At 58.1% G+C, this 15,196-nt stretch overlaps 4 protein-coding genes and 1 non-coding gene across 5 annotated transcripts; 4 read left to right on the top strand and 1 right to left on the bottom strand.

Annotated features, from left to right (window-relative positions):
• Positions 1–670: 670 nt before the first annotated feature.
• DCS_04663 (Patatin family phospholipase) lies at positions 671–3,046 on the top strand (the record flags this gene model as incomplete). The annotated part of the gene is made up of 2 exons (XM_040801970.1): positions 671–916; positions 965–3,046. 2 exons carry the CDS (start codon positions 671–673, stop codon positions 3,044–3,046), a joined length of 2,328 nt encoding a protein of 775 aa, XP_040657003.1.
• A 954-nt stretch (positions 3,047–4,000) lies between these two features.
• DCS_t52 lies at positions 4,001–4,093 on the top strand. The gene has a single exon. It is a non-coding gene; the product is annotated as a tRNA-Arg (tRNA).
• A 1,569-nt stretch (positions 4,094–5,662) lies between these two features.
• On the top strand, positions 5,663–6,397 carry DCS_04664 (thiol peroxidase; the record flags this gene model as incomplete). The annotated part of the gene is made up of 2 exons (XM_040801971.1): positions 5,663–6,009; positions 6,073–6,397. The coding sequence occupies 2 exons, from the start codon at positions 5,663–5,665 to the stop codon at positions 6,395–6,397; spliced, it is 672 nt and encodes a 223-aa protein (XP_040657004.1).
• Positions 6,398–8,860: 2,463 nt separating this feature from the next.
• DCS_04665 (regulatory protein ral2) lies at positions 8,861–12,067 on the top strand (the record flags this gene model as incomplete). The annotated part of the gene is made up of 1 exon (XM_040801972.1): positions 8,861–12,067. The coding sequence occupies one exon, from the start codon at positions 8,861–8,863 to the stop codon at positions 12,065–12,067; it is 3,207 nt and encodes a 1,068-aa protein (XP_040657005.1).
• Positions 12,068–12,898: 831 nt separating this feature from the next.
• DCS_04666 (alpha beta hydrolase fold family) lies at positions 12,899–14,356 on the bottom strand (the record flags this gene model as incomplete). The annotated part of the gene is made up of 1 exon (XM_040801973.1): positions 12,899–14,356. One exon carries the CDS (start codon positions 14,354–14,356, stop codon positions 12,899–12,901), a length of 1,458 nt encoding a protein of 485 aa, XP_040657006.1.
• Between the last annotated feature and the right edge of the window lie 840 nt (positions 14,357–15,196).

Genomic DNA, 15,196 nt, shown 5'->3' on the forward strand with positions numbered 1-15,196 from the left:
ATGTACGTTGTGCGTTGGTCTTGGGTATTGGGTCTTTCATTGCTACGCTGAACGGGGGAAGGCCGATGCAGAGGCCAAAGTGGGCATTACCCGCCTGTTCCAACGTCATCTGCCCTTCACGCCACTGGAGGGGGGTTGTCTAGCAGGCCTGAAAAGAGGGTTTTGGTGGTCAGCAGACACCGCTCCGCGTCTCACATGCCACTCCCTATTCGGACCTAAGGCCCCTGAGGGAAACCGTAACCTGGCCTCGGGGACACGGTCAGACTCCATCGTCAGACTCCACCTCCACGCGGCTCGCCCGCTGCAATATTACTTACTTACATCTCTGCGTGCCGATCGTCTTCATCCAGGCATCTCGCTTGAAAGCTACCCATTCGATCCCGGACTCTCGGCTCGTCGGTTCTCATCGCCATACCACAGGTCTCGGTAGATGAAGCCCCCGTAATCCCGATTGGCAGGCGAGAAGTTGCATCAGCACCCCTCCCTTGGTCCCCCTCCGATCCGATCGGCTTTCGTTGCCATCGCGTCTCCGTCAATCCAATCCATCCCTCTTCCAACTGCCGATTGGCCACCTCTCACCAAAGGCTATGGGATCGTGATGGATTGATCTGGCGCACCGAGCCCTCCATCATTCTCAACGTCCAAGGTCCAGCGGTCGAGACTCGTCGACATGGCCGACTTGCTGCTGCAGGCCCACGGCAGGCAGCAAGCGAGGCATGTCGGGCAAGATGCGAAGAGAAACGGGCAGTCCTCCATACCCGGACGAGGTGTCAGTTTTGCCGGCAAACTCACGCGAACATACAAGAGCGCGAGCGGTCTGTATCTGTCGTGGAAGGATGGCATGACGGCGGAGGAGCGAGAGGGCGCGAGAAGGCGTGAAGAGAAAAGGGCCTCGTTGTGCCTTCGCATGCAGACGGTATGTGACGTGGACCACAGGCCGCGGAGCAAGGGCTGACATGCACAGGCCGAGACGCACAGGCAGTGGCAGGCGGCGGCACAAGAACTCGACGCCCTCGAGGGCAACGACGGCTGGAAGAACGACGACAGCTCGAGCGACTACAACTTCCCCCTCATCAAAGAGCGACTGCGTGCCCTCGACGATGCCCGGCTGCGAGGTGACATCCGTGGCATGATGCACCTCCTCCGCACCGCCCTCTCGAGGGACTTGGGCGGCATGGGAAACGTCAACCTCTACCGCCACTCGTACGTGGGCACGAAGAAGCTCATCGAACGTTATGTCGATTCGGCCATGCAGACCATCGACACGGTCGTCGCGCAAAGCGTGGTGGAGTTGAGCATCAATTCGAAGGACCTCCTGGAGGCCATGCTCTTCTCGCGCCAAAGTTTCGGCCGCAGCGCCCTGCTTCTTTCGGGGGGAGGCACCTTTGGCATGACGCACGTCGGTGTCCTCAAGGCGCTGTTCGAGGCGCAACTGCTGCCGCGCATCATCTCAGGCGCCAGCGCCGGAAGCATCGTCTGCGCCGTCCTGTGCACCCGGACTGACGAGGAGATTCCGGCGCTCATCACCGAGTTCCCCTACGGCGATCTCGCCGTGTTCGAGTCCCAGGACGCCCAGCTCGGCGTCCTCAACCATGTGCGCCGTCTCCTGACGGAAGGCAGCTGGTTCGACATTGAGAACCTCACGCGCGTCATGCGCAGCCTGACGGGCGACCTCACCTTTCAAGAGGCGTACAATCGCACGCGCCGCATCCTCAACATCTGCGTCTCAACCGCCTCCATATACGAGCTCCCACGCCTGCTCAACTACGTCACGGCACCGAACGTCATGATTTGGTCGGCCGTGGCCGCGTCCTGCTCGGTGCCTCTCGTCTTCACGTCGCACCCTCTGCTGGTCAAGGACCCCATCACCGGCGAGCACCACCCGTGGAATCCGACGCCGCAATGCTTCATCGACGGCTCCGTCGACAACGACCTTCCCATGACTCGACTGGCCGAGATGTTCAACGTGAACCACTTCATCGTCTCGCAGGTGAATCCCCACGTCGTTCCGTTTCTGTCCAAGGACGACCACCTTCCCTCGGACGCGAAAGCGAACCGGGGCAGGATGCGAGGCGACGAGTTCGACTGGACGCATGCGCTGGCTTCGCTCGCCAAGGACGAAGCGCTGCATAGGCTGCAGTTCATGGCCGACGTCGGCGCGTTCCCCAACTTGATGACCAAGTGTCGGAGCATACTGAGCCAGAAATACTCTGGCGACATCACCATCTTGCCGGAAATCACCATGCACGACCTGCCGCGCCTCATGAGCAACCCGACGGCCGAATTCATGCTGAGGTCTTCCGCTCTGGGAGAACGGGCGACGTGGCCGAAGCTCAGTCGGATCCGGGACAGGTGTGCCATCGAACTGGCATTGGACCGTGCCGTGCATCGCCTGCGGACAAGGGTTGTCTTCTCGGAGAGCCAGCGAGACCTACGACAGCTGGGCTCGGAAATCTGCGACAACCGAGCCCGGATGGCCGTGTCCACCTCGACGCAAACGCCAGCAATCAGGCAGAGGCGACAACGGCGGCGGTCGGGCGGCAGCGTCCGGACGCTCGCCGATGGTCGCCTGGTGTTTTACGATGGAATAACCGACGAAGACACGGCCGAGGAAGAGCTCCTGGAGATGCGCGTACGGACGGGCAGGGGAAACTCGCCGACGGCAGTTCGCAAGCCGCGGCTGAAGCGAGTGAGCAGGAGTCACGTCCATGTGCCAGAACAACGGGTCCCAGGTGTGGCTGCTCACCTACGCGATGGTCAACTCGGACAGCAGTATGACTTGTCCAAGAAGCCAATGCCGGAGCTCACGTCGAGGAACACGGTCGGCGTCACGGGGTCCAAGTCATCGGCGGCGATGCAGTGGTTAGGTGCGGATTCTCCCCGAGGGACGGCCACGTCACCGACGGACGACATGGAGACGAGCGAGCAGGGTCACTCAAGCGACGCGGACGCAGAGCTCGCGACGGAGGAGAGCGACCCGGATCCATACGACGGTCCCCGCAGACAGGTGCTCCCGAAAGGGAGGGGCAGGGGCAGCACGGAATGAGGGTCATGCGACTGCGCTCACGTTGGCGCTCAATCTGCACTCGATCTACAGCAGTCGCTCGAAAGGTGGCTCTAGATTTTAGACATTGCATCGAAGCATCTGGTCTTTTTTTTTCTTGCAGCTTTTTAACGCCCATCATCGGGTCACGCGAGGAGGTCGTATTATCTATCACCTACAGGAAATAGGCTTTGGCGTATCGGTAGACGGGAGAGACGTTGAGATGGACCAACGGTGCGCTACGCAAAATGGCACCTTCATCCTGCCAAGCAGTAGACGGAGTGATGATCAATCTTTGCCTACTACGAGATGGATGCCACGAACCTTGAATGCCAACAAGGGCAGTGACGTGCAAGCGACAATGCTTCGAATGCAACGTGATGCAATCCGACAAGTACAAGAGTGCTTGAAATATTTCGCGAAGGGATCAAATGGCTTTCGTTTATTGTTCATGCGTACGTCGTTTGTCTCGTCGTGCACGCCCTAGTCGCAGAAGAAAGTTGCGCGTGTCCCATACATTCCATGCGGCGGAGTGCAAGCACGGCAAGTGTTCCAGTGTACCCGTGCATCCGTTGGTCATGGACTGGTTGGCTCGGTCGACTGATGGCCGACGATGAGCTCGCAAGTTTCGCCATTGCGAGGCTGCTCGCCGGCAGGGCGTCTACGAACACCGAGTTCCATGAAGAGTTGCGAGGGCGACCACAGGACAAGTTGGTTCGGGGCATTGGAAGTATTCCAAAACTTGTGCCAACTGCAGCACCACACCCCATGGGTTTAATTCCTCGGCGTGGACTCGGCACTTGAAGAGGTATCAGGCGATGGTGTGACGAAGTGGAAATTACATGGACAGTTGCGTCGTTGGACATGCCATTTTCGATGTGCCTTGCCACCGAGCCAGGTGCAGTGCATACTCGGCTTGAATATAATGCTGTGATGCGCCTATGGCACGATATGATTGGTCGCGTGGCCTAATGGTTAAGGCGCTAGATTTCGGTTAACCGATATCACCGTGCTCTCTAGAGATTCCAGGTTCGACTCCTGGCGTGATCGTAACCTTTTTGCGTACGGGAGGGGGGGACGGGGGTGTTTCCGTTTTGCTGGCGGAAATGGTGGAGTTGCGACCACCCACCACCAACGGCCAGGCTCAGCAGGTTAATCTGGTGGTGTGATTGAGTGTGATTGTGGAGTGAGGTGGTTCCATCCCGACTCGGTGCGAGACAACATTTTTCGCCCTTCGTTTTACCGTCAATAATGTGTGCGTACTTGCGGAGAAAAATGAAGAGTCCTTGAAGACACTGATAGAGTACACGGAATGAAGTGCAGGAGGTTTACTTACATACCGTAAATGTACTGGAGGTAGGAGTCGGAGTAAAAGTATTATTTACTACTTGAGTATAAATAGACGGTAATTAATACGGAATACGTGCAATCGATCTTCGCCGCTTTCTGTAGGATGGATGGGTCGTGGCCTTTATACTTAAAGTACCTAGTACTGTACAGTACAATACTTGTACTCCGTACGGGGAGTATTACTCCGTACGGATTACGGAATGCAGTACTCCGTAGTTCCTAGGTACTTACGGAGTACAGTTCATAATACCACATATTACCTACTCCGTACTGTACGTACAGTACAGTAAGTAAGCAGTAGGTTTACATACAAGTACTGTACAAGCAGGTCAGTGGTAATAGTTGGTGGTAGCGAACATTGCCATAATATTGCCGACGTACTTTGCAGTAGTACTCGCATGTAATCGATACTACCTCGCTGCTAACGGAGGCAAACACACACACCATTTTGTTAAACCGACATCCGACGCGCCGTGCCTCTCTCAGCAAGCTTCCGCACATCCAAGTGGGCCAAGCGAGCTGCCAGAAGCAAACTAGCGGGGCGCTGGAGGGCCAGTTCTCGATTGCGTCAGGCTTGATTGCGTCAGGCTTCGATTGCGTCAGGCCGTCGTCGATGGCAGAAGCAGCGGCTGGCCAATGAGGCCCCCGAGGAGCAGCACGCCATTGGCGGCGTTTCTTGAGTTATCGTCGGTACTCGCGAGCTGGGCCACCAGCGTCAGGGTCGCCGACGTGAAGATGCAAACTCGAGGGTGACGATGCGATGACGGAACGTGCGAGGGCTCGTCGTTGCCGGGGCCTGAAGAAGGATTCCGACTAGTCGATGGACGACGACGACTACGGATCTATGAGAGCCGTCGTCGACTGCCGATGCAGAGCAACGTGTGACCCAACCGCCAGGTAGAGGCGGAGCTGGCGGAGGGGGTCATCAGCGGCATTCGCAGTTGGCTGGATGACAACGGCGGATGATCCCGGACGGAGGGGTAACTCAAGCTCCACGCACCTCCACGCACCTCCACGCACGTACCCTACTACTAATGCAGATGATGGCTGTGAACCGAACTGGAAGGACGGCATGATGAGCGCTGAGGCGGCTCCTGCTCCTGCGTCTGGGTTGTTGCGCAGGATATAAGAAGCGCATCCCACCCCGCAGCGTGGAGGCGAGACACAACGTCCTATCCTCCACCTTGCTTACCCCCCCCCCCCCCCCCCTCCCAGCATCATCCATCGGCGCCCCGTGCAGTACGTTTACGTCTTCGATCCTCCACAAGCATGGCCGCTTCTCGCACCACTCCCCTTCGTCTCGGCTCGACGGCCGAGGATTTCACGGCCGACAGCAACGTCGGCCCCTTCAAGTTCTACGAATACATCGGGAACGACTGGGCCATCCTGTTCTCCCACCCCCAGGACTACACGCCAGTCTGCACCACGGAGCTCGGCGCGTTCGCCAAGCTCGAACCCGAATTCGCCAAGCGCGGCGTCAAGCTCGTCGGCCTCTCCGCCGACACGCCCGAGCGGCACGAGGGCTGGATCAAGGACATTGCCGAGGTCACGGGCGGCACCGTCACGTTCCCCATCGTGGCCGACAATGACCGCAAGGTCGCCAACCTTTACGACATGTGCGTCGCCGCCTGGGCGAGAGCCATGATGTTTGGCGTCATGACCGGCTGACCAGGGCGCAGGATCGACTACCAGGACCCCAGCAACATCGACCACAACGCCCTCCCCCTCACCATCCGCTCCGTCTTCTTCATCGACCCGAAGAAGAAGATCCGCACGATCCTCTCCTACCCAGCCTCGACCGGCCGCAACGCCGCCGAGGTGCTCCGAATCGTGGACTCCCTCCAGGCCGGCGACAAGTTCAAGATTGCGACGCCCATCGACTGGGTCCCCGGCCAGGACGTCATCGTCGCCAACAGCGTCAAGCAGGACGAGGCGAAGGAGCTCTTCCCCCAGCACCGCACCGTCAAGCCATACTTGCGCTACACTGCCCTCCCCAAGGCTTGAGCCTACGACACCGCGGGATTGCCCACGTCCGTGTATGTGTGTGATGAACGACGATGGCGGGGGCGGGGGCGGGGGGCAGAAGTCGAGCGAGCAAAGCAATGGCTGTCACTAGCTAGTATTCTAATGAGCACAGGGCAGTGCCGAGTTCGTCAAAGGGCTGGACGTTGTGCGCCGACATTATTGGTCACTTGCATTGTCCCCCAATTCACTCGTCAGTGAATTCGCATGTGAGAGCCGATTGTGAGGCGTGTGACGGATTGTGCCAAATTGTGCCACCGCAATCGAATGAATTCATGGGCAGCCTAGCACCGTGTGATGGACAGGCATCTACCCTGTAGGACCGTCTGTCTGTAGGACCGTCTCGGGCATGCATGCCTGTGCTCTAGGATGTCATCGCTTCCCATCCTGCCCGTGCCGAATCACTGTGTCAGTGGCGGTGTTTCGCAAGTGCAAGACTGCTACGCGCGCCTGCACAGTTACATGCCTAGTGGGTAGTATGCGAAAAACGTTGCACAGTTGATGGACGCCGTGAAGGTGTATCCAGGGGTGCGTACCTTACCTACCGTACGTATCTACTGTACAAATGTACTGTACTGAAGTGCGGAGTGCTCCATCCATACATGCACCACAAACTCGGTATAACAGCAGTACTGTACTCGTCCTTGCATGCAAGTACTGTACTGCAAGTAGTTGTATACTCACTGTACTATAAATGCAGGTGTACTCCGTTAGTACGGAGTACTTAAATGTTCAGTTCGCATCGGCAGCAAAACCCTCACACCGGGGGACCAATCACTCCGTTCCGCCGTCAGGCTTTCGGCACAGACTCGCCAAAAATCGAATGGATGAGCCATGGTGATTCCATGAGAAACGACGACGGAAAAAGTGCACCTTTGACCTTGCAGCATAGATCGTTTGGACAAGTTGCGTTCGGATTGGGTCATGTACTGTACTGTATTTGCGGAGTACATGTACTTGGTTGTGCCCTGTGCCAACTCACTGGCACCGCTAACGTTAGCAGATACTTGTTCGCTCGCGCACAAGACTTGTGGGTGGGCGGCGGTTTCGCCAGTAGGGGCATGCTATTGTTAGCTGCTAGACTGCCTATCTGTCTGTACATTCGAGTACCTCGTTGTGCCGACCGAGTTCCCCTTCATCTTCGTGCAATTTCTGGTGTCCAACTAAGTACAGTGCATGTACTCGTGCTACGCAAGTCCACGTAGGTCGCTGCCAACGGCGCATCGTAGCCCCTCCGCATCACTCCCACCTTTCTCCCCTCCCAGATCTCGTTGCCGATGCGCAAGTTCCTCGCTCCATCGTCTCGCCACTGCCGCATCCCCCTCCGCTCATCGTCCGTCCGCCCTCGTCGTCCTCGCCCGACCGTCGACTTGCTGGTGTTTGCCCGTGCACCGTGCGTCGACGCCCGTTTCAACCCATCAAACGAGAGAGCGCCAGCACCGACAACGGAAGCCCAGAGTGTGTGCTTGGCAGTTTGTCGACCTTGTACTGACATCCACCAGCCTTGCACTCACCGCCAGAATCCTTCGCCTCTTCCGACTCCCACCCTCCGTCCGAGCGAGTGCCACGCACCAGCAAGGCAGCGCCGTGGCGAAACGGCTGGCCGCTCCCGAAAGCCTCGTCTCGCGTACCTCTGAATTTTGCCCTTGGCCGGTACCTGCGACGCACGAGACGGTCCGTCGAGGCTCGAGACCGGGGGGGTTCGAGAGAGAAAGCACCAGAAGAAAGCACGGACAGACGACATTCGCGGCGCCACCCTTGACAACTCGCAAGGCCCTTTCTCGCTCCGCACACGCCTCCTGTCCGTCGACGCGCTCGGCACCCTTGATTGTTCTGCGACAGGGCACGGCTCTGCTCGTTACCGCGACGTCATTTCGTCCTTGTCCCCGTCTCCCCGTGAACGTGCGCCGTTCTCGAAACCTTCTGCCGCCGCGAAGCCACTTCGGTATGACTTCCCACGCCTTCTCTGCTGCTTGCCAGTGTGTTCCCCTGCAATTTGCGCTCGACATTCTTCTCCCCACCGTGCACACCCTCCCAGCTGCTTCATACTCTCCCAGCTGCTTCATTCAACGCTTTCCTCTACTCCCGTCTTTCCATGTCTATGCTGGCAGTCGTCGCTCCTCCGTCCCCCCCCCCTCCCCCTCCCCTCCCCCTCCCCCTCCCTCTCCCCTCATCGACTCTACCCAGTGTGGTTTGACCGGTTGCGTGCAAAGGCCGTGCCTGCTACTTCTCTGCACACGCAGCAAAGTCGCATCCGCATCGTCACCTTCATCGGCGCAGAGCCTGGTCTGCTTGTGGGAAGGGCAGGCGTGATCGCGACAGGCGTGATCGCGACAGGCGGCAGATCTCGTGCTCGTCCATCGCCCATCCCATCTCCATTCCCCTCGCTTTGCTTGCTTCCCTCATTCGAATGACGCGCCGTTTGGCGCAGCCGTCGCGGACACCATGGCTCATCCCGCAAGGCTAACGAACCAACAGAAGTCGCCTCGAACAGGCCTTCCTTCTCTCCCTGGTTCTGGCACCCACGAGCGCAAGCGCCAGCCGCCGTCCGACCCGTACGACCTAGACTGCTACCCAGGTGTTTATCGGGGAGTCCAGCAAGCGCCGTGGAAAAGGCAACAACCCCGAAAAGGCTCCGTTCTCGGCTTCGATTGGCCTTCGCCAAACGCCAGCCACTCCCACCAGCGGCTACCGACTGGCAGATCATCGTCGGCGTCGGCACTTCAGCATGCGACGCAGTCGAGCTTGAAGCATAGTCTTGACAAGCCTCTTCCGCAACCCCCTTCTCCGCCGACCTATACGACCCTCGCGCTGTTGGCGGGTGGTACCGGTCGCGTCGGCAACCGTCTTCGTCCGAATATTGATCGCTTCCAAGGCCGCTCAACCAAACCCAAGATGGACGGCCGGACCAGCACGACGGATTCGGGTTCCTCGAATCAGATGTATGGCGCCCGGGACCGGCACGCCCCCGACGTGAATAGCAGCATGAGCAGCTTGGCAAGTTCGGTGAGGCATGATGCCGCCGACGAAGCAAGGGATGGAACGGCATCGCGAACCAACGGCCCCGCTGCGGCGGCAGCGGCGACGACGGCGGCGGCAACCGCTCAGGAGAGAGCGCAGGCCGCCGCGACCCCCATCGGCGGACCCCCCCAGGGTTCTTCGGCCCATTTGTCAGGGTTGATGTGCAATGTGCATCGCACGACGGGCCGGGAACCCCCTCCGCTCGTCGGTGCCACCACCACCATACTGGGAGACAAACTCTACGTCTTTGGCGGCAGGGCCTTGTCCAGGAGTCGTCCAGCTCCGCTGACGGCCGACCTGTTCGAGCTCGACCTGATCAGGCGACACTGGACCAAGCTCGAGGCGGCGGGAGATCTGCCTCCTCCGAGGTATTTTCACTCCATGTGTCCGCTTGGCGACACCAAGTTGGTTTGCTACGGCGGCATGTCTCCCGCACCGACCCAGCCTGCCGCCGCCGCCGCCGGCGAGCAGCAGCAGGCCGAGGTCGCCGTCATGTCCGACATTTACGTCTATGACACGCGGAGCAACAGGTGGACATACCTGCCAGCCCAAGACCCTCCCCAGGGTCGGTACGCGCACTGCGCTTGCATACTTTCGTCGGCGGCCGCCTTTTCCTCCAAGCACGCTCCGCTGTCCGCACTGCAGCACAACCCGTCATCGGCCAACCCGAACGAGGGCCGCATCGGCATCAACATTGACGGCACCGGTGGCGCCGAGATGGTTGTCGTCGGCGGCCAGGACGGCGCAAACCACTATATTGAGCAGATTAGCGTCTTCAATCTTCGGAGCCTCAAATGGACGTCGACGCAGTCTCTGGGAAAGAGCTGCGGTGCATACCGCAGCGTCGTCGCTCCCCTGCCTCCCTCGGTGACGGCCAAGATTGGCAAGCCGAATCAAGGCGCTTCGCAGCGACTGGATGGCGGCATCAGCCTGGAGGCGCGTGAACTCGGCTCGTCGATGCTCATCTACTCCAACTACAACTTTCTGGACGTAAAGCTGGAGCTTCAGATCCGTGCCTCGGACGGGTCCTTGACGGAGCGACCAATGTCTGGTACCTACTCGCCACCCGGTTTGCGTTTCCCCAACGGCGGCATCATCGACACTCATTTCGTCGTCAGCGGAACCTATCTCACCTCTTCCAAGCAAGAATATGCCCTTTGGGCGCTGGACCTGAGGACGCTTACCTGGAGTCGAATTGATGCTGGCGGCAGCGTTTTCAGCCAGGGCAGCTGGAATAGGGGCGTCCTGTGGAATCGTCGCAATACCTTTGTCATCTTGGGCAACAGAAAGCGTAGCCTCGTGGAAGACTACAACCACCGGCGCATCAACTTCTCGAATGTCTGCATGGTGGAGCTGGAAGCGTTTGGGTTCTACGACAATCCGCGCAAGACCAACCCCATGTCGGGCTTCATCTCCGCGAGCAGCCCGTACTCGGGCGGCGGCTTCAGCCTGACACGCAAGGCCGGTTACACGGCAGGCGGCCGCTTCCATTCCAGGGCCAGTGAGGAGCTGGGAGAAAAAGCTCTCAATCTGCGAGAACTGTCCGACATGGATATTCTCTGCATCGCTGGCGAGCGTGTACCGGTCAACTCGAGGATACTGGCGAGGCGATGGGGCCCGTACTTTGTTCAGCTGCTCCGAGAGGGAACCGCTACCCAGGACGGAAGCGATGCCGTGACGCTGCGTTCAGGCCACTCGAGCAACGCTGCGAGGGCGTCGGCGATGACCGCGACTCCTCGTCCGAGAACCACGGCGGAACCATCGCCGAGCGGCTCCGGATACTCTGGGCACTCGGGACACTCGGCCTCGACATCGAGCACATCGGCGCAGAGCGGCCGATCAACCCAGGGCGGCGACGGAAACCCCGTCAACATAAACTCCACTCCCACTCCGCGATCTCTGCCACCGAATGGGAGGCCTCGATGTCTCTACCTGCCACATACGTTCCTGACGGTGCAAGCGTTGCTGCATTTTCTCTACACCAGCTCCCTTCCGCTGCCGACTTCCCCGCTCTGCACGCCGCAAATACTGTGCTCTCTGCTTCAGATTGCCCGACCTTACCGGGTCGACGGCCTCCTGGAAGCCATCGTCGAGCGATTGCATGCTCTTCTGGATAGCAGAAATGCCGCCGCCGTCTTCAACGCGACGGCCATGGCGGCCGGGGGAGGGCGAGGCATCGACGGATCGCTGAATCCGAACTATTTCATCAGCGGCTCCGAGAACGAATCTCACGTAATGGCGTCGAATTACTCGGCAGATGGTAGCTCGACAAACGGGTCGTCTCTGTCGGATCTGGCGTCAACCGCTGGAGGGCTGAGCCTTAACACCAAAGTTCCGCAACAGAATCGTCCGTCTAGCGGTGAACTCTCCGCCACCAGCGTCAGTGGTTCCGAGCAGGGTTCGGAGATCGGCGCCAGTGACATGGAACGCTTCGTCTGGAACGCCGAGCTTAGCAGTGTCATCGGTTTGCAGAAACGAGGCCTGAGAGGCCTCATGGACGGCCGCAGAATGCGGGAGAGGTCAGCAACCGGGGGTGCGGCGACTCTTAGCACGTACGGAGCTGCCGCCTATATCGGCGGTTCTTCTGGGGGTGGCCAACGCCTCGGCCTTGGCCTCGGGATCCCTGGGTAATGAAGCGCGGGAAATGGCACTGCACCTTCGCGGGTGAAGTGAGCATGATGAGCAGTGCAAAGCGATCATGGCAGATAGAGGCAACGAAATCACGACCAGTTGTAGAAGTTCCTTGTCACAGAATTGAATGTAACTACTTTTTCCGCGGGCCGTCTGCAAAGTCGCGGGCATCATATGAACTTGCCTGGATGTTGGGCCGTTGGCGATGCAGCATCACGCTGCGCAACTCGTTTGGCCAGACAGTCACCTATTTTGGAGCAAAGTGTTTTTGCACCCTAGAGGTTAGAGGTAATGAAGACAGAAATGTGTAATGGGAGCGCATGACTGACAGCATGACGCCACGTGCCTTGATACGATGCAAAGCAACTCTCGTAAAGTTTACGGGCGTGCCGCCAGGGAGCAGGCCAGGGAGTAGGGCATTGTGCACAGCTTGCTTCGATTCAGGATTATCTGGCCCTGCCCTTCACTCTCAATGAAGCTGTCAGTATTTACCGATGCCAACTCCATCGCCGTACCAGAACTTTACATTCGGACGGAATGACCGACTGGGAGTCATGCTCCTGAATGAAGGTCCCCTACGATCACTTTCACGGATCAACCACTGTTCTTCTTCGGACGGTATTATGCATCATCAAACAAGTCTCGACGGCTTCAATGCGTGGTACTACCATCGGCTCGGCCAGACATATGCTGCGAGACCAGTCAACACCGTTGGGGGGCAAGGATCGATGGCAGCTTACAGTGCGCCCTTTGGTCCAACATGCACGGCGGATTGCTTGACGTGAGCAATGGCTCGCCAATGTCGGCCCCGGACATACTGCTGCGTAATGATCACGCCCCACTGTTGCAGTGCGAGCTTACCAGGTCAAGGGCACGCCTGCGAGCCGAGGGATCGTCAAATATTTGAGCGTGGTCGAGATGCGGGAAGACGAGCACCTCAATGGTCGAATCCTGGTCGTTGGACTTCAGGTACTGCAGAACCTCAGCGACGTCAACGATGAGATCCCTTCCAGCCAGACAAACGGCCGCTCTTCTCCCGGAGGATACCAGCTCGTCTTTCCATATAATGTTCTCGCGCCAAAAGAAGTGGCGACCGAGACAATGCGCAACACCGGGGTCTGTGCTGGCAAAGTACCACAACTGCCACTCGTTTGCCTTGCTGGGATACCTGCGGGTAAAATTGTAAGCGACGCTGGGCAGGTGCAGCATGATCGTGACGGGATCGATGAGAACAATGGAAGCTACGCGGTGGCCCAGAGCTGGCGACCTGAGCATGTGGGTGGCCAGAACGGAACCGTATGAATGAGACGCTATCGCAAACTTATCCCATCCCTGATGGTGACCGAGAATTGTGACCATCTGAAGCAGGAACCGCAACTTGTCGGGCGGCGGTGCTGTGAGACGGAAGGAGATGGGAAGCAGCTCGATGGCAATGACACCCCGAGTCTTGGCCGCGCGCAAGTCGGCTACGAAGCGGATATATGTCCAGAGACCGATGCCGATCCCATGGAAGAAGACGATGGGAAGCTCTCCGTTTGTGCGGCAGTGTGGATAATACCAGTAGCTCAGGTCTGAAACGGGCGATCGACGCAGGGCGATAAGCTCTTGCGGCCTTGGAGGGATCGTCCTCAGAGCAACGCTTGGAGACCGGGCGTAAAACTGGAAGCCATGCGAGAGCATGGCCAAGTGGGTGAGCTGGTCAACAAGGAAGACGATGGAGTACCACAGGAGGCCTCGGTAGGTAGATGTGATGCCGTCGAGCGTGAGACGTAGGCACTTGGCCTCACCGCGGCCGAGGCTCAGCCGACGACCGAGTTGGCCTTCGATGATGTCAATGTACTCGTCCAGTTCCTGCTGGATCGAGTCGTCATGTCTAACGTCTTGCTCCGTCGCGTCGAAGAATGCCCACAGGAGAAACTCGCGCAGGTTGTCTCTGCAAATGTCGTCAATACTGGCGCCGAGGAACCACCACCGCAGGTAGAGCTGGTGATCAGGCACGTTGGAAATGCATCGGTCGAACAGGATACGTCGCTGCTGAGAAGAAAGCGGCTCTGGATGCACCGCTGCTTGGCCCAACCTCCGCGCGTAGGGGCGCTGAACTGTGATGTAAAACAACGCCTCGGCGGCTAGGAGACTGCATAGCAGAAGATATGGCCATCCTAGAAGCTGGGAATCACAAAACAAAAATCTGATGACCAGAAAGATGCCGATATAAAGTAGCGGCGCGTAGCGAAAGCAGGCGACAGAGAGACGGATGAATATCCATTCGGCAAGTGAAGTTCCAATCATCGAAGCCGTGTCAAGGAGAAGAGGCCTTGAGGGCAACCGTTGTACTTAGACCTTGCCGGAAGCTCTCTCGACTTGATTCGGTGCTTGTCTTTGCCTGGGTGATGGTTCGATTGGGAGCCTCGCATGACAAGCAGAGAAGGTGTTTCGGGGTTTGCCTCGTAAGAGCAACCCCGCCTGTTAGGAGATACTAGGATCTCAGTGGTACGGCGATGGCAGGGCCTGCAAAGAGGGCATAGTCACAAGAACAGAGGTGCACACATGCTTGCTTGAAAAGAGTAACCCCTCACCAGGCGATCTGGGTCTTGACCCCCCTAACATGGCACGTGACTTAGGACATTCGACCCCCTGGGCGAGAGAGCGGATTAAATATGCTGTACTACCAACAAACATTCACTGGAAGAGGTGCCTCAGGCAAAGTATTTGAGTGATGAAGATCATGAAGGCTGTCAGATGGATGTATGGAGTATTACACAGTACCATGTCGCCTATTGAATCTCCACCCTAATACCCCGGACCAGATCCGAGCGGGTCCCTCCAGATCTAACTAACTCTTATTACACCTAGATTGCTCTGTTGAAGGTGGACGTCATGTCTCGCACCCGAGTGAGTCATATTGACGACACAAACAACAAGGCAGAAATGAACGTCACCCCCTCAGAAGAATATTCATGATCTAGTTCAATGTTGCCTTGTCCTGAAACTTTCAGTTTTAGAAAGAGTTGGACCAAACAGAAACCATGAGGGATAACCCCTGCAGGAGGTCAGGCATGGAGGTAGTGTCATATATCGCATGTTTGCACCACCAACACCACAAAGTCGCGTACCTGACAGCATGATTCG

This window comes from Drechmeria coniospora, chromosome 02 (genome assembly GCF_001625195.1).
Source record: "Drechmeria coniospora strain ARSEF 6962 chromosome 02, whole genome shotgun sequence".
NCBI lineage: Eukaryota > Fungi > Ascomycota > Sordariomycetes > Hypocreales > Ophiocordycipitaceae > Drechmeria > Drechmeria coniospora.